At 49.6% G+C, this 21,829-nt stretch overlaps 1 protein-coding gene across 2 annotated transcripts in view; it reads left to right on the plus strand.

Moving 5' to 3' along the window:
* Nucleotides 1–21,829, plus strand: part of PNKD (PNKD metallo-beta-lactamase domain containing) — a 58,804-nt gene that overhangs the window by 21,397 nt on the left and 15,578 nt on the right. The window contains exon 1 of one of the 2 annotated variants that reach the window (XM_034655161.1): nucleotides 18,996–19,311. The exons of the other annotated variant lie outside the window; for it this stretch is intronic. Within the exon in view, the coding sequence (XP_034511052.1) occupies nucleotides 19,151–19,311 (161 nt within the window). The 5' untranslated portion in view covers nucleotides 18,996–19,150. Of the gene's footprint in view, nucleotides 1–18,995; nucleotides 19,312–21,829 lie in introns of those variants that run through there. 2 annotated transcript variants of the gene reach the window in all.

The following is a 21,829-nucleotide window of genomic DNA, read 5'->3' on the forward strand; positions in this document are numbered from 1 at the left end:
GTGACAAGCTCCACACGAGCCTCGCTGCATGCTTTCTCCTGAGCCCATTTTCTGATCATGGACTCAAGATTATAATCCTAAAAGAATCCGAAACGAAGCACCTGGCCCAGGGCACACCGTGGGCATTCAGTAAATGATGTCTCCTTCTCTTGACCCCCTTTTATCCCTGGATAAAAGGAATAAAGACCTTATTTATAATACTCTTAGCAGATTACTAACCAAGCCCCTGCTGTCTGTCAAGAAGACAGGAATTTCTGGTTCTGGAGATGACAAACCTGAAGGACGCAGGCCAGCCCCTGTCCTCGAGAAACAGTCTAGGGGAGATGGTAAAAGACCACATCATTTTAATTTTGACAGTTTGGCAGGTGTTGGGATGAAGAGGTGTTCACTTGGGAGCAGCACTTTTTTTTTTAAAGATTTTATTTATTTATTTAACAGAGGGAGACCCCCAGTGAGAGAGGGAACACAAGCAGGGGGAGTGGGAGAGAAAGAAGCAGGCTCCCAGCGGGAGAGCCTGATGTGGGGCTCGATCCCAGAACTCCAGGATCACGCCCTGAGCCGAAGGCAGACGCTTAACGACCGAGCCACTCAGGCGCCCCTGGGAGCAGCACATTAAGCAGTGGTTTAGGCAATCTAGGATTGAACAGGTGGAGTGGGGTGGGAGTGCTAAGAAATTGGGCTAGGGGGGCGCCTGAACGGCCCAGTCGGCTAAGCATTGGACTCTTGTTCTCAGCTCAGGTCTTGATCTCGGGGTCGTGAGTTCAAGCCCCATGTTGGGCTCCATGCTGGGTGTGGAGCCTACTTAAAAAAAAAAAAATGGGGCTGAGCAAGAAGACAGGGGGTCAGAATTGAGATTTCACCTCCAGGGCAACGGGAGGCATGGGACTGTCAACAGCCATCTAGAGGGAAGTCAGGAAGGGCGTGGGAGGCTTGGTGGTGACCTCAGAGTAGAATTGCCAAGCTTCAGCAAATAAAGATGCAGGAGCACCACTTATATTTGAACTTCAGACCAACAACAAATAATTTTTTGCATAATTATGTGTCATTGCCCCAAGTTATATTTGGGAACACTTACACTAAAAAGTGTGCATTGCTTCTCTGAAGTTCAAATTTAACTGGGCGTCTTGTATTCTTCTGGCAACCCTGCCCTGGGAGAAAAGTCAAATCAAGTTCAGTCAAATCAGAGGCAGCAGGACGCAGAGTAGAAGGAATGAAAGGAATCAGGCTGATGTTTGTTTTAGGGATAGGGGAGCGAAAGCTTAGTGATTGGAGAGGGGAGGTTGGCAGGTGTGGGCCCCCGGAGTGGTTTCCCTGGAGCCCAGGTGGAACCAGAAGGGAGTGGGCCGGGAACACTCAGCTTTTTCTGAAGCCAGCCCCAGGGCTCTGATAATCTGCCCTACAGATCCCTCCTGCCACGTGCCTGATCACTTAGAGTTTATACATGACTCCACCCAAGAAAGGTCTTTTCATTTATCACTCACTTTCTCCAAAAAGCTCCCTTTTGTTTTTCAGAGGTAAATATGGGGGTCAATATGCTTCTTTCTCGCCACTGGTGGGCAAGGACAAAGTCTCATTCATCCCTAGCCTCAGCTCTGTCGCATCATCTGTTGAATTAAAGGGACTCTAGATGTGCCCAGTTGGGGTGGGGGAGGGCATTAGAGCTCTTTCCCCTGAAAATTGGTCTGGTTATCTATAAACAGTAGTCAGCACTTTCATAAAGAAATTGGGAGTAGAAAGAATAGTGGATTCGAATGCCGCAGGAACAAGAGTTTTGTCCTAGCTTTGCGCCTGAACGGCTGTGAGGCCTGGGGCCCATGTCTTTACTTATAAATGAGTCTAATCGTACTGTTCTTTCCTTCCTCCTACACTTTGGAAGCCTCAGATGAAGTCAGCTACGTGAAAAGCACTGAAAAAGGCACGCACGTGGGGCTGTTGTTAGTGATCTTGCCAGCGAAGCAGAACTGGAAACAGGTTAGGTGAGAGAGCTCGCCCTTCCCTGGATGTGTCACTTTGTGAGAGAGGCGTGGCAGCCACCGTGCCACGGCCAGGGTACGGGGCAGTGCTTTCCAGTCATCCCTGACCATTAGAATCACCCGAAGGGCTTGTGAAAAATGTGTCGATTTCTAGAGTCAGAAATGTGAATCAGAATCTTCAGGGGATGGGGCACCTGGGTGGCTCAGTCGGTTAAGCATCTGCCTTAGGCTCAGGTCGTGATCTGTGTCCCGGATCGAGCTCCACATTGGGCTCCCTGCTCCGCGGGGAGTCTGCTTCTGCCTCTCCCTCTGCTCCTGCTCTCTTTCTCACTTGCTCACTCTCTCCCTCTCAAATAAATAAATAAAGTCTTTTAAAAAAAAAAAAAAAGAATCTTCAGGGGATGCTGAAAGAAATGCCCCCTGGTGAATCCAATTCTCAGCCAGCTTTGGCACTAGACAGACCCGGGCTCTGTTCAAATGGCGTTAGTGGCTGTGTGACATTGAGCATATTACTTAACTTCTCGGAGCCTTGTATCCTTCTCTGTAAAAAGGGAGGTAATAATACAGGGTGTAAGGTTTACAAATAGCAGCTTTCAAGTGCTTGGGGCCTAGCAAAAATTGTCAGTTGTTATGGTTGGCGACGAGAGAGAAACCCAGTGACTCAGTGATGAGCGCACACTTGTTTGGCCAGCAGCGTGATTGCATTGGCAGATGAAACAGAACCAGAATAGATAAAGCTGTGGTAGCTAAGGGGGCCTCTCGCCCTGCCCACTGCCGCCCGTGGACCTTGGCCTCCTCGGTCACCCTGACCTGCGGGGGGATTCCCAGCTTCTGCAAACCTCTCCTACGCAGGAAGGCCTTCCTCTTATTTTACCTGCGTTGGTCTAAACAGCTCCACGCTCCGCAAAGCCAACAGCCATTTCCTCTTCTGTTATTCCCAGCCCAAGATAATAGCTGCCCTAGGACCTCTCAATGCCAGTAACTGCGCCCCTCCATAAGGTCCATGTCAAGCGCCCACGCTTTGAGCACCATCTGTCTCCCCAGCTCAACAAGCCCAGCTGCAACAACTCTGTGACCACACCAGGACTGACAGCTTCTGCGTCGATGCCCCCCGCTCCCCCGGGGGGAATCCCTGCACCCCCTTGCCCCCCTGCCTGGTGGAGCTCAGCATGCTGCCCGCACACAGCTGAAAGGGAGAAGGAACACAGGCAAGGTGCTGACAGATCTCACTGAGTTCATCAAGACTTAGGTTTTTCTCGGCTTTCAGCTTGACCTTCCTGCCCTAGATAATGACTTCACACTTCCGTCAATCTCTTCAAAGCTCCAGCTCCTTCTCCACAGCCTCACTCTCAGTCTTGGCCTTGCTTCCCACGTCACTGAGCAAACAAAAGCTGTCGGAGAACCGCCACCTGGATCTCCGCTGAGCTCTCTCACACGTCAGTGTGCAAACCAATGATGTGGGGATCTTGTCTGAAGGTAGATTCTGCTTCTCGGGGAGGGACCTGAGAATCCGCACTTCTAATGAGCTCCAGGTGACGCTGCTGCCCGGTGTCCCACTCTCTTCCAGGTGAGGTCCTGAGCTTCTCAAGCTTAATTTGACCAACGCTTAACTCCTAATCCCTGTCCCCATCCACACCCAGTCTGATTGAGGATTCTAGCATCTTCCCTCATCTCCATCAAGGGTACAAGATGCACAGGAGGGGCTGAAAGGAGGGACATCTATTGGACCTTGCAAGTGTTGTCCAATAGAAATATGATTTAAGTAGCATAAGTATTTAAAATTTTCCAGCAAGCCCATTTAAAAAGTAAAAATAGGGGCGTCTGGGCGGCTCAGTCGGTAAGCCTCTGCCTTCAGCTCAGGTCATGATCCTGGAATCCCGGAATCAAGGGCTGCATCAGGCTTCCTGCTTAGCAGCGGGGAGTCTGCTTCTCCCTCTGCCCCTCACCCCACTCGTGTCCTCTCTCTCCCGCTCTCTCTCTCTCTCAAATAAATTAATAAATAAAATGTTTAAAAAATAATAAAATAAATAAAAGGTAAAAATAAACAGGTGCAATGAATTTTAATAATTTATTTATTTAACCCAACATTTGTCTAAAAGCATCATTTCAACGTTTAACCAAGTATAAAAAAATTCTTGACAGGATTTTTTTTCATGCTAGGACTTTGAAATCTGGTGCGTAGTTTACACTTACAGCACATCTCAATTTGGATGTTAAATTTTCATCAGAAATACTGTTTATCTAGATTTTATTTTAAAAATGTACAGTTGAAAAGGTAGATTCACATACCCAGGTTGTTCCAAACATATTTGAATAACTGAAATCAGTGTTGATTTTTATATTTAACTTTAAATGAATTGAAATAAGATAAAAATTAAAATTCAATTTCTCAGTTGCACTAGCTACAGTTCAAGTATTCGCTATCCGCATGGGGCTGGCTGGTGGCTACCATATTGGACAGCAGTTAATGCTGGTCATCACTGGGGGAAGAATCTGGGGGTCAAGGTCAGTGCTGTAATTCACCTCGGACCCTCCCTTCTCCCCAGATGCCTGGCCTAGGACCCGGACTCAGCATTTTTTACCAAAATAAACTTATTCCCGGATCAAAAATTGACCTCTGGGAAGACACGCTTAGTTCCCAAACACGACCACTAGGGGGCAGGATCTGGCTATCATCTCTCGGCGAGAAAAAGAACCCTAGCAATTGCCTACATAGGTGGAAGATAGTCCAGTGCAGTTTTTTTATTGCTCATCATGACCCATTAGTGACTTCAGTTAAGTGAGTCATACCAACATTTAAAAAATAGACCAGGAAAAAATGAGAATATAAGCATTATTGTTGTTACATGTAACTTTGCTTTAGTTTTATTTATATATCTATTGCGTATGAGTCCTTTTTTTAGGTTTATTTATTTTAGAGAGTGAGAGAGACCACACATGAGCAGAAGGAGGGGCAAATGGAGAAGGAGAGAATCCCAAGCAGACTCCCTGCTGAGCGTGGAGCCTGGCACAGGGCTCCAACCCACAACCGCGAGGACATGACCTGAGCCAAAATCAAGGGTCCGACACTTAACCAACTGAGCCAACCAGGCTCCCCTGTGTACAAGTCCTGATGTAAAATGTCCTTATTGTGAGTCATGGTCAAAAAAGTTTGAAAATCACCTTAATTTCCCATACCTACAGATAAACAAGTTGACCCGTGTTGACGCTAGGACATGGGAATAGGAGAGCTCCTTATACTGTTTTCTCTTTCGTTTAGCTGTTCTAAATTCTCCGTAATAAGGAGTTAATTAGAAAAGGCACTGAGTTCAGAGAAGTAGAATGCCATACGGGGCTCAGGGCTAGGAGCTAGGGAGCTAGGCCTCACACCCAGCAATTTTGTACCAACTCAGCAAGTGCTGCTGTGGGGCGAACTGTGTCCTGAGCCCTGCACAAGAAGCAGGCAGACAGGAGGGAACACCATAAATCCAGCTCCTGCCCTCTTGGAGCTTGCAGTCCAGTGGGGAAGACAGACATGAGCAGCTAACGTCACAGGTCAATACATCAGTACAGACAGTAATACCTGCTCTGAAGGAAAACGGACTCAGGGCCCTAAGAGAGCAGTACATGGACCTCACTGAGATTGGAGAGACCAAGGCGGCGGCCCCGAGAGGGTGGCATTGAAGAGTAGCCCACGTCAGATGAGCTGTGTGTGTGTGTGCGCACACGTGTGGATGTAGATATGTGTGGGGTGTATGTGTATGTGTGGGGTGTGTGTGTATGTGTATGGTTGGGGGTGTGTGTGTGTATGTGTGTGGGGTGTATGTGTATGGTGTGTGTGGGGTGTGTGGGGTGTATATATGTGTATGGTGTGTGGGAGTGTGTATGTGTATGGTTGGGGGTGTGTGTGTGTATGTGTGTGGGGTGTGTGGTGTGTGTATATGTGTATGGTGCATGGTGTGTGTGTGTATGGTGTGTGCATGTGGGTGTGTGTGTGGATGTGTATGGTGTGTGCTATGTGTGTGTGAATGGTGTGTGGTATGTGTGTCTGTTTATCATATGTGATGTGTGTGGTGTGTGTGTATCATGTGGTTGTATATGTGTGTGTATCACATGTGATGTGTGTGGTGTGTGTATCACATGTGATGTTGGTGTGTGTTGTGTGTCACGTGATACGTGGTGTGTGGTTGTGTATGTGCGTGTGTATCACATGTGATGTGTGGTGTGTATCATATGTGGTGTGTGTGATGTGTATGTATGTGTGTATCGTATGTGGTGTGTGTATCGTGTGGTGTGTGTGTGTCATATGTGATGTGTGGGGTGTGTTGTGTGTCACATGTGATACGTGGTGTGTGGTTGTGTGTGTGCGTGTGTATCACATGTGATGTGTGGTGTGTGTATCATATGTGGTGTGTGTGGTGTGTATGTATGTGTGTATCGTATGTGGTGTGTGTATCGTGTGGTGTGTGTGTGTGTCATATGTGATGAGTGGGGTGTGGGGTGTGGTATGTGTGTGTATCACATGTGATGTGTGGTGTGTTGTGTGTGTGTGTCACGTGTGATGCGTGGTGCGTGGTTGTGTATGTGAGTGTGTGGCAGCGGCGGACATACTGTGATCATTCCCCACTGCAGGAATGAGCTGTGTGGAGGCAGAGGACGTCTGGGGTGCGAGGGGAGCTCTGAGGCGAGGGGAGCACGGGGCGCGGCCTGAGAGGAGGCTGGGGAGCTGGGCAGCGGCCAGATGCGCAGGGCCTGTTGGGCCTGGTTTAAGCTTTTGAATTTTACCTCAGAGGGAAACCACTGAATCTCCTCGAGCAGAGGAGAGACAGGATTTGGTTTTCATTTTAAGATCCCCTGGCTCTGAGCGGGGAATGGGCTGGGTGTGAGTGTGAGAGCAGGGCCCACAGTTAGGAGCTGTCTCGGGCATCGGGCGGAAAGGGGTGGTCCCCCTCTGAAGAATCAGTGCGCCTCCCCCCACAGCCACCCAACCCCACATATCCCCTTTGGCCTCACTTGGCTGGTTTTCTTTCCTTTGTGCCCCCCCCCCCCGCCCCATGGCTATCTGTGCCCTTCTCCACTGTGCTCGGAGCTGGCCTGGGGGGACACATCAGTAGGCCCTTTGTCTTCCAGCTTCAGTTGGGTTTGGTCAATGGAGAGAGGGGAGTCAAGGAGCACGTGAAGTCACGGTATTTGTTCTCCTTCTCCTTCCCGAAGGGTCACCACGGACCGGCTCATCCCTCAACCAAAGGTCAGGTGGCCCTGTCCACACATCTCTGTCCCTCCAAGTTCTACACCTGCTCCGTGCCCTCCCCTGGCAGGCCTAGAGGTGGTGCCAGGGCCCCACCGTCAGAGCCCTGGGGAATGGCACTATCCCTTGGGCTTCCCGCACCCTGCCCATCGCCTTGTAGTCAGCTCATCGTGCTCTCCCCAAGTCCTCAGTTTGAGTGGGTCCCCCATTTCCTGGCCGACTCCGCCCCACCCGTTTTCTCCCCCAGCTGGCAACACAGCGTCAGTGGGACGAGCCTGGACTTTGGGGTCAGATAAAACTAGGACCGAATTCTGGCTCTGTCACTTACTAGCTCTGTGATGGGGTGCCTCCTTTAGCCTGCCCAAGCCTCGGTCTGTTCACCTGTAACACGAGGACACCATCACCTACCTTACACAGTGGCTAGGACAGCGAAAGGACACGCACAAGGGTGTGGCTCATGCCTAGTGCACAGTAGGCGACCATCTACGCTGGGTCTGTTCTTCCTTCCCCGGCAACTGAGCAAACACTTGCTGCTCTGCCCTGGGTCCAGGGCGCTAGGAGGCTCTGGGGGTGAGGGGGAGACTAGGGAGGCCGCAGTCCTGGGAACAAGGTACAGTGGTCCCCCGTTGGACTCCACACAGTTCAAGGTAGAAAATTGTGAGGGTTACTTTTCAAACCATTCATTTCATTGTTTACAACTATGTGGCAGGTGTTTTTCCAGAGGCTGGAGACAGAGTAGTGACCAGGCATAAGCTGTGGTGATCAGAAGGGACTTCGGAGGGAAAATTTAATTTACTTTTGGCTTTAAAGGAGCTGTGCTCCAAGGTAGGACGTATCAGTCTCCCTGGGGACTGACCTCACCCTCTTCCCTTCCTCCCCCTGGGAGGGCCTGCAGAACTCCCCAGACTGGGAATCAGCCTTAATTAGTTATAGCTACTTTGGGAGCGTATAAGATCACCTTGGCCTTGCGGGAGCAGAAGGCAGCCAGAGAAGAATGCCTGGGGGATTTCTCCAGGTGTGTTGTGGCAGATGTAGGGGACAAAAAACCCAGGACAGTGACCAGGGCAGACCTACTGAAGGGGTTGGGGGGGCACTTGGAAGGGAGCATAAAATGCTGGAAAACTGGGTTGAAGCCATATTGCTAAGCCAAGCAATGGAATGTAATGGTGTAGACACTGGCTGTGAGCAGGGAGGGAGCAGACCTGATCGAGAGTTGGGCTTCCAAAGGCTTTGTCTGATAGCCTTTGTAAGCTGGATGGGGGCCAGAGGGGTCTGCGGTGGGCCGGGTGTTAGGATTCAGCCCAAATTTGGGTGACGGCAGTGGGAAATGGAGGGGAAGGATCACACCCTCGGCACCCATTCCTAAAATGTGCATTGGTGGGCCCACAAGGACCAGACATCGATGTTGCAAGAAGGATACAAGATTCAATAACATCACTGAATGGGTATCTGCAATGAACCCCACACTGTGTGCTTTCCTCTGGTAATCAAGGTTAGTTGTCAGAATAGCTCTGTGCAGATCCTCGGCCCCTTCTGCCAAGAAAGAGACCGAGGATCCCCTACACCTGCCCTGTCACACCCAGAAATGACCAGAAAGAGGATGGACATTTCCATTTGGAACTCAAGAGAGAAACCGGGGTAGACATTCCTCTCCGGGAGCGATGCGTTCTATGTCAAGCGGAGGCAGGGGAAGCAGTGAATGGAGGTAAAAGGGCCAAGTCAGGAGCTCTGGGGAATAGGAGCAACAGCAGCAGAAGGGGATGCTTGTGGGAGGACAGTCAGAGACTGACAGGGAAGGTGAGGCAAAAAGAAGGCTCTGCCCAGAGGTTAGGTGACCAGGACTGAACAGTGACAAAGGGTTTTGTTTGTTTGTTGATATGTTTTAAGATTTTTTTTTTATTTTTAAGTAATCTCTATGCCCAACGTGGGGCTCAAACATACAACCCCAAGATCAAGAGTCGCGTGCTCTACTGACTGAGCTGGCCACATGTCCCCAGGGGTTTGATGTTCCAGGAGTCAGAGCCAAATTAGGATGGAATGGTGGGGATGGAAACTTGGCTGAGCGGCCTAAGAATCCATGCGAAGTGAAAAAGTAAAGGCAGGAAGGAGGACTGCTTTCTTTGTTTTAATAAAATTATAGATAGATAGATTTTTTTTAAAGATTTTATTTATTTATTTGACAGAGATAGAGACAGCCAGCGAGAGAGGGAACACAAGCAGGGGGAGTGGGAGAGGAAGAAGCAGGCTCATAGCGGAAGAGCCTGATGTGGGGCTCGATCCCAGAACGCCAGGATCATGCCCTGAGCCGAAGGCAGACGCTTAACCGCTGTGCCACCCAGGCGCCCCAGATAGATTTTTTTTTTAAGTAAACTCTACTCCCAACGTGGGGCTCGAACTCATGACCCTGAGATCAAGAGTCACACGCTCTACCAACTGAGCCAGCCAGATGCCCCCTAAAATAATTTTTTTATTAAAATAGTAATACAGGGGTGCCTGGGTGGCACAGTCGTTAAGCGTCTGCCTTCGGCTCAGGGCATGATCCCAGCGTTCTGGGATCAAGCCCCACGTCAGGCTCCTCCGCTGGGAGACTGCTTCTTCCTCTCCCACTCCCCCTGCTTGTGTTCCCTCTCTCGCTGGCTGTCTCTCTGTCAAATAAATAAATAAAATCTTTAAAAAAAATAGTAATACATTCTCATCATAGTAGGACAGAAAATATTTTTAAAATATAAGAAAAAGACAGTAAGTGGTAACCCGTAAGTTCTCAATCAACAGTCATCCCTGGTAGCATCTTAGATTTCTTCTACTCATTTTTGTTTACAGCAACCTTATCAATGATACAAAATGTATACATGTTTGTATCCTGATTTCCCCCCACTTTATATTAAAATGGACAATTTACCCACAGTATTAGTTTGAATGTTTTTGGTGGCAAGTATCAAAACAAAACAAAACAATACAATTAAATGTGGCTTAAACAATAAGGACTATTTTTATTTCACATGATGAGAAGTCCAGGGGCAAGGTAATCCAGACTGGCTAATTCAGGGACTTGGTTATGTCTTCAAGGACATTGGCTCCTTCCTCCCTTTCGCTCTGCCATCTCCAACATGTTACAGTATATCCTCTTAGGCAGCTTCCTCCTAATCCTAAAATGGCTGCTGCAGTTCCAGGCATCACAGGCAGATGACAGCATCCTGGAGCAAGAAAAGAGCACAGGCCTATTGTATTCCTCTTCAACAACTAGGAAAACCTTCCTAGAAGGCCTGCAGCCTATTTCCCACCCCATCTCGCAGCTATGCATCGTGGACCAATTGACTTGATCTCTCAGTGCCTCAGTGTTCTTCTCTGTGCAATGAGAGTTATAACTATTTGACTTATAGGGCTGTTCTGGGAACTGAGAGTTTTTCTGCGTAAAGCACTTAGAACAGTGCCTGGCATATGATTTGTGCTATATAAATATTTGTTGTTATCGTCTAACGGCAGGAATTGCATCACATTCCTGGGTGTAACCAATTAAACACGGCAGGGCAAAGAATACACCAATTGGCCTGGACCAGTCAAGATCCACCCCCAGGGCTGGGGAAGGGCTCACTTGGAAGCTACAGGAGTTCATAGGAGAGCGGGCACAATAGGGGTTAACAAGGGAAAAAGGGGGAGTGGAGAATGGGTATTAGTCAACTGGCAGGATCTGCCACACCTGCATTGTTGTGTGTGTGTGTGTGTGTGTGTGTGTGTGTGTTTGTTTTGTTTTTTTAAGTAGGCTTCGCACCCAATGTGGGGCTTGAACTGGACCCTGAGATCCAGAGAGCCCTGTGACTGAGCCAACCAGGCACCCCCACACCTGTATTTTTTTTTTAAATCTATGGGGTTGCCTAGTGGCTCAGTGGGTTAAGCATCCAACTCTTGATCTCAGCTCAGATCTTGATCTCAGGGTTGTGAGTTCAAGCCCCATGTTGGACTCCATGCTGGGCATGTAGAAAATTATACAAAAATTGATATCACCACAAGCAGTGTATGAATACCCATCTTCCCCTAGTCTTTCCAAAGTTCAGATTTTATTAGTTTGTTTTGTTTGGTTTTGTTTTGTGTTTTTAAAGGGGGAACAGAGAAAGAGGGGGAGAGAGAATCCCAAACAGGCTCCACACCCAGCATAAGCCTGAGGAGGGACTTGATCTCACGCCCCTTAGATCATGACCTGAGCCAAAATCAAAAGTCCCATGCCCCAGATTTATTGGTTTTAATCTTCTCTATTTTTTAAAGATTCTATTTATCTATTTCACGCAGAGAGAGAGCACAAGCAGGGGGCAGGGGCAGAGGGAGAAGCAGGCTCCCCAAGGAGCAGGGAGGCTCAATCCTAGGACCTTGGGATCATGACGTGAGCGGAAGGCAGACACTTAACTGACTGAGCCACCCAGGTGCCCCAAGATGTTTTTAATTTAAGAAATTTAATTAAACTCTTAAATATTAATAGTTCAACATTTTTTCATATATCCATTTATCCCTTTGTTAATTGGGCTCTTTGTGTTTTCTTATTTTTTAAGGTCTTTATATCATAAAGGTCTTTATTATTTAATAAGTAGATTAACTGTGACAAATATGAGGCAAATATTTTCCATGTTTTTTGTTTTTGGCTTTTTCTATTGCTTGTGTGCATGTGGTTTTTCTTCTAATATTTGAAAGGTTTACATTTTTTTTAAGTAGTGAGAAGGGTAATTGTTTCCCTTGTTAGATCTTCCATTGCTTTTTGTCTGAGTTTAAGAGTAATACACGCCTACTAAAAAAATTAGAAAACCACTTCTATTGCTTTTAGCCCAGAAAGTCTTCCACTGTCCAGAGGTTGAACATGTATTTAAATTTCCTCTAATTTTATATGGTTTAATTTTACATCCTTGACACTTTCATTCACTTAGAATTTATTTTGGTGCACTCTGCCAGGTACGGATCTAAATTGCTCTTTTCCAAATAGCTAATCGGTTATCCAAGCATCAGGTTTCCAGCTCCATTAATAACTAATCTTTCCGCTTCCCATTTTCTCCATCAGCTAGTGTTTCAATCATGCTGCATAACAAGCAAATCTCAAACTGAGATGCATACAGCAAGCACTATTCTCTCATGCTTCTGTGGGCAGGCTGAGTTTCAGCAGATCTAGGCTGGGCTCGGCTCGGCTGGGCTGGCTTCTAAGCTGTGAGTGGGGTCAAGTTGGCTCCATGTGTTTTTCATCCTCCTGAGACCACCAACTGCCCAAGGGATGGTCCTGTGGCAAAAGGCATAGATATAGAGACCAGATTCAACCACAATCACATATTTAAGACCTCTGCTTATATCATTGTCTGCTAACATTCCACTGGCAGAAACAACTCACAAGACCAAGCCCAATGTCAATGGTGTGGGGAAATATATGTCACCTTTGTTAAAATGTGCATAGTCATATGACAAAGGATGTGTTTACAGGGAGAGATAAAGAATGAAGAACTGGGGGAGAGAAAAAAAAAAAAAAGAACTGAGAACGGAAATGCAATCTACCAAACCCAAGGAGACAAACTTTCAGGAAATTCAGTTGTGTTGAGACAAATGGCAGAATCTAGAAAGAGACCCAAAGTCAAAGGAATTTTTTTTTAAGGCAATGAGATACTCACGTTTGCGCCGAGGTTGAGGAAAAGTAGTGGTCAGGAGGAACAGCACTTGAAGGTAGGAGCAAGGCTAATAGCATTTCCTCTAAAAATGTATATGGAAGTAGCAAAATTTGTAAGGGGGTGGGTGGGCACAGAAATCATTTCCTCTAGAAAGGGTATCAGCTGGAAGCCAAGGAATTGGAGGTGGGCCTGTGGTTACCAATAGCAACTAGAGGTCATGAGCAGGCCTGTCGGCAAAGTCAAAGCACTGCCGAGCATTGGTGTTGGGGGTCCCAGGAAGGCCTGAGTGGTGGAGACCCTCCTTCCCATGGGATGGCCATTTTCTCCAGCCCTGTCCGAGAGGTTGGAGCAGAACAGGTGGGTTGTCAGGTTGGTCCAGGCTGGTCCGAAGATTGGTAGGCTAAAGATGGAGGGCCAACGGGGTGACAGCTTCCCCAGCTGGTGAGTGGTTCAAGGGACCGAACCCAGGTTCTCACTGGGAGGGAAGAATTGTGGGCAGGAGGAGCTGAAGGGCTGGGAGAAAACATACGGGTTTGAGGGGCTAGAGATAAAGGAGGACAGGAAGTGGGGCTGAGGGGTCGGAGGGAAGGACACCGGACTTGAGGTTTTCAGAGGTAGAGAAGTTCCAGGGGGATCCAGGGTGGGAGTACGTGAGTAGGCTAGTCAATTGCACTGAAGGCCTTGGAAGTGAGGTCAGGAACTGAGGCCAAGGCAAGAGTTCAGATTTATCCATGCTAAATGCAGATTCCCGGGCCCTCGCCAGACCTACCCAGTTGGAATCTTTTAGGGAGAGGCCCTGTATTCTGTATTTTAACAGCCTCCCCGAGTAGGTTCTTCGATTCCCTGCAGTTTGAGAAGAGCTGAGCTGAAAGTTCCGATGATCCAAGCTTGCTGGAATTCCCTGATAGCAGGGGGCGGGCGGGGGGACCACAAGCAGGTTCTACTCCAGAGTCTAGGCTGGGTTAGGGGCTGCGCTGATGACGAGGGCTGGAGAGAAGCTCTCACATGAGGCAGGAGGAGCATGATTCTGACCTGGAACAGTACATGACAAATGATGGAGGCTGAAGTTCCCCCCCACCCACTCCAGAAGGCAGGGCAGCAGGAGGGAGGAAAGAAATGGAAGGTAGGGGTTGTATTCAGTCAGGACAGGGCAGACTGTGAGGAGGCAGAGGCTGTTGGGGGTGCGCGTGGGGGGGATCTTGTTTCCACACAAACCAGGCTCCCAGAGTGCACAGCACAGCGCCTTGGAGGGAGGTCCACAATGGGAAGGTGGGCTCGGCATGGGGGCCGCAGAGAGGGGGCTGGGCTGAGTGGGGGCCGGATTGTCCAAGCCCCCACTCATCGTGCGGCATCGTGCGGCTGACTTTTCTACACTGAACTCACTCCTCCACCCCGGTCCAACGAGATGTCTCTTCTCTCTAACATTCAAACAGCTCCAACCACCTCAGCTCCTTCATGACCGCTCATCGTCCTCGTTGTCATCATCATCACCACCACCAATACCATGATTTCCTGACCACCAGCCAAGCACCTGGCATCAAGCCCGACCTATGATGCAAGATGAAGGCAGGCTCTCGATCCTAATGGAAGGTCCCAGGCCAATTGGGAGGACAGGATTCAGACACCAGGGACAGGCAAACTGAGATGGCAAGTGGATAAGGGGCAGATTCAAGAACCCGTACCCCACCCCAGGAACCTGGGGGGAGGCTTACTCTTTGTGAGTTGAGCTCTAAAACCCCCCATCACAGGCCAGAATGACACAGCTGCCAGTCACCTGGCCCAGGTGATTAATGGGTCTCTCCTAGGAAAGTCACAGAGGCAAACCTTAGCCTTGGCAGCGTACCCCAAGCTGCCAGGGGAGGTGGTCATGGGCAAAGAGGGGTTCCTCAGACTTGGCTCTCCTGCAGCTCCCATAATGCAATGAACCACGGGCAGTCACCAGGCTTGTCCCAACTCCCTGTTCACTAGCCGCCCTCCTGAGTGGGGAATGGCTTCTGCACGTCAATCCTGCAGGGACTCAACCCACTGGTCAGAACACGAGTCTTCCAAGAGCCACAGGGCTCAGTGGCAATAACCAAATTATCGTTCATTCATTCTTTGTTTCTATCATTCACTCATTCATTCAACAGATACTTGACATCTACTCCGAGCCAGGCATTGTGCACCCCACTGAGAATACAGTGATGTGAAGACAGACAGATCTCCCCCTGACTTCACGGGGCTTACTTTCCAGCAGGGGCGCAAATGAGAATCACAAAATAAAGTCATAGTGTGAAAGTGTGATGAAGGAAGTGGGCAGAGCAATACAATCGATGGTGATGGAGTGGCTTTGAGAAGAGCTTTCTTTTTTCTTTTTTAAGAATTTTATTTATTTATTTATTTATTTATTTATTTATTTATTTATTTATCAGAGAGAGCACAAGCAGGGGGAGCACCAGGGTGTGAGTTGACCACTCAGAGACACCCTCAGAGAGGGTCACATTTTTTCTTTAATTTGATGTATAACTTACATATGGTAAGTGCACACATTTTTAGGGCACAATCTGGTGACTTTTCACGTTTGCATAAGCGAGGCTTTCTCCACCTCTGTAGTATTGACATTTGGGGCTGGATAATCCTTTGTTGTGCGGCTGTCCTGTTCATCGTAGGATGTCTAGCAGCATCCCTGACCTCTACTTACCGGATGCCAGGAGCACACCTCTCCCTCCCTTTTGCGGTAATCAGAAATGTCTCCAGACTGGGCCGCGTGTCTTCTGTGAGGCAACAACCCCCTTGTGGGGGGCTCCTGGGATAAGCCATGCAATCGCCAGTCAGCTCAGGATACGGGCTATTCCCATCACAGAGGGGTTGGCATTTGGGCTCTGACCCAATGGATGAGAAACTGCTATCTGCTCAAAGAACTGAGGAAAGAGCGTTCCAAGAGGGAGCATGAGCAAAGGCCCTGAGGTGTGAACGAGCTTGGTACATCTGAGGAACAGTGTGCCTGGTCCGTGGTGACAAGGGGAAGAATGGCATCTGAAAAGGTGGAAGAGAGATAGGCTTGGCATCATTAAGCAGGGGCCTTGGCATTGGGAAATTTCAAAGAACATTTGTGAGTATTTAGTATGCGTCTGGAACCATGCCAGACACTGGAGATTCAAAAACGAATCAATTAAATCATCCTCTTCAGGATGACAATAAAGTCTTCTAGACTCTAGACTCTTGAGATAGACACATAAACATATATATATCATGAGGCATTGTATTGAAAGATAGAATTATGGACGAGACCTAGAGCTGGCACAAGGGGTGCCGTGCGTAACCCCCTTCTGGGGTGGGAGGGTTTGAGAAGAGCTTTCTTTTCTTTTCTTTTCTTTCTTTTTTTAAGATATTTATTTATTTTTTTTATTTGTCAGAGAGAGAGAGAGAGCACAAGTAGGGAGAGCGGCAGGCAGAAAGAGAAGTAGGCTCCCTGCTCAGCAAGGAGCCCGATGTGGGACTTGATCCCAGGACCCTGGGATCATGACCTGAGCCAAAGGCAGATGCTTAACCCACTGAGCCTCTCAGGTGTCCCGAGAAGAGCTTTCTTGAAGACAGCACATATGATCTGAGTCTTTGGGGGAACAGAGGATGACTGACACTCCAGGCAGAACGCACGGCATGTGCAAAGTCTCGAGGGCATGAAGCAGTATGATGGATTCAGGCAAAGACAAACAGGAAATGTAAGGCTTAAGGGCAGGAGGAGGTGAATACGGAGGCATCAGTCTGGCTGGGACAGGAGATATTCATGGCAGAGGAGATGACACTAAAGCAGATTTTGGGGCGCCTGTCTAGCTCAGTGAACGGAATATGAGACTCCTAATCTTGGGGTTATAAATTCGAGCTCCCCCTTGGGTGTAAAGATCACTTAAAAAATAAAATCTTTAAAGCAGATTTGGGACAAATGTTGGAAGCCTTCCAGAACAATCCAAGAGGGGAGAGGAGGGCTTCCTGAGCCCACGTGAGGCCCCTAAAACACCCGCCCTCACTCCTTATCCCCAGCCCTATCCTGGCTCCATGTATTTCACAAAATGCATCTTGAATGATTATCTATGATCTTGTCAATGTGTGTGTGGCTGGAGATTAAGGATTCGATCATTCTGTGTTCTGAGCAGGCTCATGCCTAAGCCTGCATTTCCTGTTTCAGATGACAGGGGCGCCTGGGTGGCAAAGCGGTTGAGCGTCTGCCTTCGGCTCAGGGCGTGATCCCGGTGTTATGCGGGCGTGATCCCGGTGTTATGGGGGCGTGATCCCGGTGTTATGGGATCGAGCCCCACATCAGGCTCCTCCGCTAGGAGCCTGCTTCTTCCTCTCCCACTCCCCCTGCTTGTGTTCCCTCTCTCGCTGGCTGTCTCTATCTCTGTCAAATAAAGAAATTAAAAAACAAAAACAAAAACAAAAAAAAAACAGATGACAGAGACTGTTTTAATTTCCCAATATAATGCCTGGCACAGCTTTACCTGCAGAAAGGTGTGTTCACAATGACTTTTGATGAAGCTTCCTAATTCTTCACTTTGCATGTATAGACACAGACTTAGAGACATAAAGTCCCTTGGCCTGGAAGGGCCTTCTGCAAAGTAGCCTGTCAGTCTTGTCTCCCCTCCGCCTCCTGCACAGCACTCGCAGGTGGGAAGCTAATCACAGGTGGGAGCCTAATTCCATTCTATCTGATACTTGTTTATTCAGACCCTTAGTATGCCAGGCCCCAAGAAGAAGCTGAATTGTGGGCAAGGAGACAGGGAGGGAGCAGACCATAGGCTCTGGCCCTCAAGATGTATCCATATAAGAGAAAGTCCATGTCTGGGGTTTCTGAATGAAACCAGGATTAGGTGTTGGGATTACAGTTCCGTTTAGGGATAAATCAACCCATCTCTCAGCTTTTTGGAAGGGTAAGGATGAGGCCTCCTACTCATTGTGCGTAACGAGCCTATATGTCTATGCTCTCCATGCTGGGGACCCAGCCTTTAGACCCAGCTGTCCATCTGAGGGAGAGAGTGTGTGATTTGGGGGTCAGCTTATCCACCCTCTTAGGCCCGAGCCCAGGCTGCAGGGAAGAAAACGAGAGCAATGCCTCACCTGCTTCCCTCCCCAACCAACTCCCAGCAGGAGAGAGAGCTAACTTGACTCTTGGCAGCATTTCCTTCCCTTCTTGTGCTGGGCCAGGGCTAGGGCTGGAGCCAGAAGGTTTGTCCAAATTTGTCAATGTCACCACGCCTGCCCTTGCATTTACTTCCCTCCCACTGACCTCAACAATTTCTGGAACCCATCAGCAAGGCAGCAGTGCAGGGGGCGGGAGCAGGGGGTGGGGGGGAATGATGTGGAAATCCCACTGGGCTTGGGAGGCAGGATACCAAGGTCCTACTCCTGTCTCTGCCACCCATTGTTGCATAATCCTGGTTGAATCACACCCTCTGACCTTTGTTGTCTCTTCTTATCCTTAAGGGCATATGGTTTACAGGTCACCTGCTTAGGGAGCTCCTGGCCCATCTAAATTGGTCCTTTGTCCTCCTTATCATTGCCCCTCTGCTCCCTCCCTTTATCACAGCACACTTTGTAATCACGCACAAGTATGTACGTATGTATGTGTGTTTATATATATGCGTGTATATAAATATAAATAAATGCGTATATAATTATGTTTGTTGGCTTATTTGGTTTGTTTCCCTGCCAGATTCTAGATTTCAGGCTGCAGGAATGTAGAGGATTGTGTGTCTTTGACCCTTTCATCCACAGAACTAGCACAGTGCTTGGCGCAAAGGAGGGCACAAAACGGTAATTTAGTGAATGAATAAATGAATGAATGGCCGTTGACCCAAGTGATCTTCCAGGTTCCTTCCAGCTGAAAAAGTTTCAGTCTAAGGTTTCCCGCCAAGAGGACCATTCCAGGACCTGTCCCAGAGTCTCCCGTTGGGGGAAAGTGGGAAGATGTCGTGGGGGGGGGGGCACCCGTCGAGCCTCGGGCCCCTCCACGGCCTCTGGAGATCTTGGACCGGGATGAGCGCAGATCCGAAGCCCCCACCGGCCCCGCCTCCGGGTCGGCCGGCGGGGGCGGGGCCAGGCCGCCTCCAGCGGTTGGCATTCGGGGCTTGCGCCAGGAGGAGGGTGGCGGGGAGGCGGGTTCGAACGCGAGTCGCGGAGCGGGGCGGGGCCAGAATGCCCCCCCACGCCCCCCAGGCTGGCAGTGCAGGGGGCGGGGCCCCAACCCCGCAGATTCCCTGCCAAGGGGCCTGGGCCGAGCCGTCGCCTAGCAACGCCCCGCCCCGCCCGCCCCCGGTCGGCCGCGGGAGCCTGCCCCCAGCATGGCCTGGCCCGGCTGGTCCGCGCGGTGGCTGTGGGTCTCCGGCGGCGGGCTGCTGTTCCTTGTCCTCGTCCTGTTCGTGAGCCCCCGCAGCTGCCGAGCGCGGCGGACCCTCCGCTGCCTGTTCATGGCGCGCAGCAAGAGGCTGCTCTTCCGAATCGGGTTAGTGCCGGGCTCCGGCGGCGGGATGCGGGGCTCGGGAAGGCGGGCGCGCTGGGGAAAGGGGACTGAGAGGCGGGGGCCGGGAGGAGGGCTTGGGGGTTCAGATGGAGCGAGGGCTGGGGCATCCGGATCCAGAGAAGCGCTATCGAAGAGGCGGGCTGAAGAAGCCCCTGATTTGAGGGAACGAGGAAGAGCAGGAGTTGGGGGCGGGGGGCTGGAAGATTGGAATGGGCTGGGGAAGGATTGGAGGAGCAGCCCACGGTGGCCAGGGAAAGGGGGCATGAGAGGACATCTGGAGAAAAGGGCCAGATGAGGGGCTGGAGACAGGGAGCTGGAAAAGGAGGGCAGGTGCAGGAGAGAAGGAATGCCTCAGACCATCAAAGTGTCACTTGAAACCGCCAGCTCCTTCCATGTGTCCCTGTCCTTCTTCCCCTCACCCAGCTCCCCACTACACAATATAAGCTCCTCTATCCCAAGCAAGAGTCCCAACTCTGTAAGTTCGTCTCTTTCCTTCTAGTCTCCCACCCTGGCCCCTGTCCAGAGCCCCAGGCTGCGAAATCCGACCCTTTTCATCCAGCCAGACTTGTGGAGGTTCACTGACCTCCAATGACTTTTGCCTGTCAGACCCCCTTCCCCCAGTCCTACTGTTTCCTTCCCCCTACTTTACCCCTTTCCTGGGCCAGACAAGGGGGGTAACCAGCTCTGATCTGCCATGGAGATCGCCTCCACTAAGAGGGCAGGGGGGAGGGGAGTGCCGGGGAGACCACAAGAAGGCTCCCTAGGGCCCCTAATCCCCTCCGGCAGCCAGCAGGGCTGGAGGACAGGACCTCAAGCTTGAGGACAGCTATGATGGGGACGGGAACTGTGGGAGCCCTGGCCACTGGCCAGGTTTGGGGGAGGGCCTAAGCCTGGGAATTTCCTGAGCTTCGGAGAAGACATTGTACAATTTATCCCTCCTCCCTAGACTACCCCAGATCTTCCAAGAAGCTTCAGCCCTAGGATTCTACTCAAACTCAGTCTAAGGAGTAGAGATACAATGACTAGTAGCGGGGCGGGGGGGGGGGGGGGGGGGGGGGAGTGGAAAAACATGGGGGGAGAGAGAATCTTGCATGGGTGACTTTGGGGCATTCACATTTCTAATGGATCAAACATTGGTCCTGTTCTTTTTTTTCTTTTAAGATTTGTTTTATTTTTAAGTAATCTCTACACCCAATATAGGGCTTGGTGCTCAAACACAACCCCAAGATCAAGAGTCACATGCTCTACCCACTGAGCCAGCCAGGCACCCCAACATTGGTCACAATTTTGATAAGGCTCCAACCAAGTCATTGCTCTGCAAAGAGTGTTAAATAATGAGATTTACAGATATTTAAATAATTTCATATTTGGGACCTAAAAAAAAAATTCCCCATAAAATTTCTGGGAATTTCACAGCTCTATGTGGAGAAGGATTTTTAAATTTACTTCTGGGTTTCAAAATCAGTCACGTTGAAGTCATACAAATGGCCTGAGGAAGTGGAAAAGGAAGGTTTCCGCAAAGAACTGGAATCAAAAGTCCTGAAAATAAGAATTTCCAAGATTGCCTTCTCTGAATCCTGAGGGTCTGGGTGTTCCTAGAACTTAGGATCTGGGAGTTTCCAAATCCCAAAAGTTGGAATTCTCATTGAACGTCTTTGGAATTCAGTTTTCCTGTTGGGCTTTCCTGTGTCTGGATCTCCCTACTGCCTTGCAATCAGCTCCCCAAATTTGCAGAGCAGAAGGGCGTGCCTGGAATCAGAATTCCAGATCCCCCCCCCCCCACTGTGGTCTGGGAAACAATCAGTTCAGTCCCTTGGGGGAGAGGCTGTTGGCTGCTGGGAGGGACAGGGGGTGTGAGCAGGAAATGGTCTGGGGGAAATGGTCAGGTGTTGCTGCTTGGGGGGGGATTGCCTCCAGGAAGGATGGAAAGGAGGGGGAGGGTGGGATGGGATGGGACAGGCTGTGATGGGAAGGGGCAGAGTACGGGGCACACTCCACCCTAAACATGAAACTGGGAGGACTGCAATTAAAGGGTTCCATGGGGGGGTGCTGGAAAGCAGGTGATGGAAATACTAAGAGAAGAGCAATTATTATCATTAATAACAGTAATCACTGGTGTTTGACAATTTTATAAAGGGCTTTCCTCAAACAGAACCACAGTTATCTAGGGGTGGTGATGACTGGGCATCATGGAGGGATATCCAGGCTAACCTAAGACAGACCCACACATCGGGGGCCCTGCAGGGTATGGGAGACAGTGAAGCACATGGCATGTGGGCTTGTACCAATCTCCTTTTGAATCTGAGGTTTGTTGCTTAGTAGCCATGGGACCTCGGACAGATAACTCAGCCTCTCTGTGCCTCAGTTGTCTGCATCGGTAAAATGGACATAGTGACTGTACCACCCTCACGGGGATCCCGTGAGGATCAAATGAAATTGTGCATATAAATGCACAGGGTCTGGCTCATAGTAAGTGCTTGGGAAATGTTAGCAATGGCTC

The sequence above is a fragment of the Ailuropoda melanoleuca genome, chromosome 2, assembly GCF_002007445.2.
Source record: "Ailuropoda melanoleuca isolate Jingjing chromosome 2, ASM200744v2, whole genome shotgun sequence".
Taxonomy (NCBI): Eukaryota; Metazoa; Chordata; class Mammalia; order Carnivora; family Ursidae; genus Ailuropoda; species Ailuropoda melanoleuca.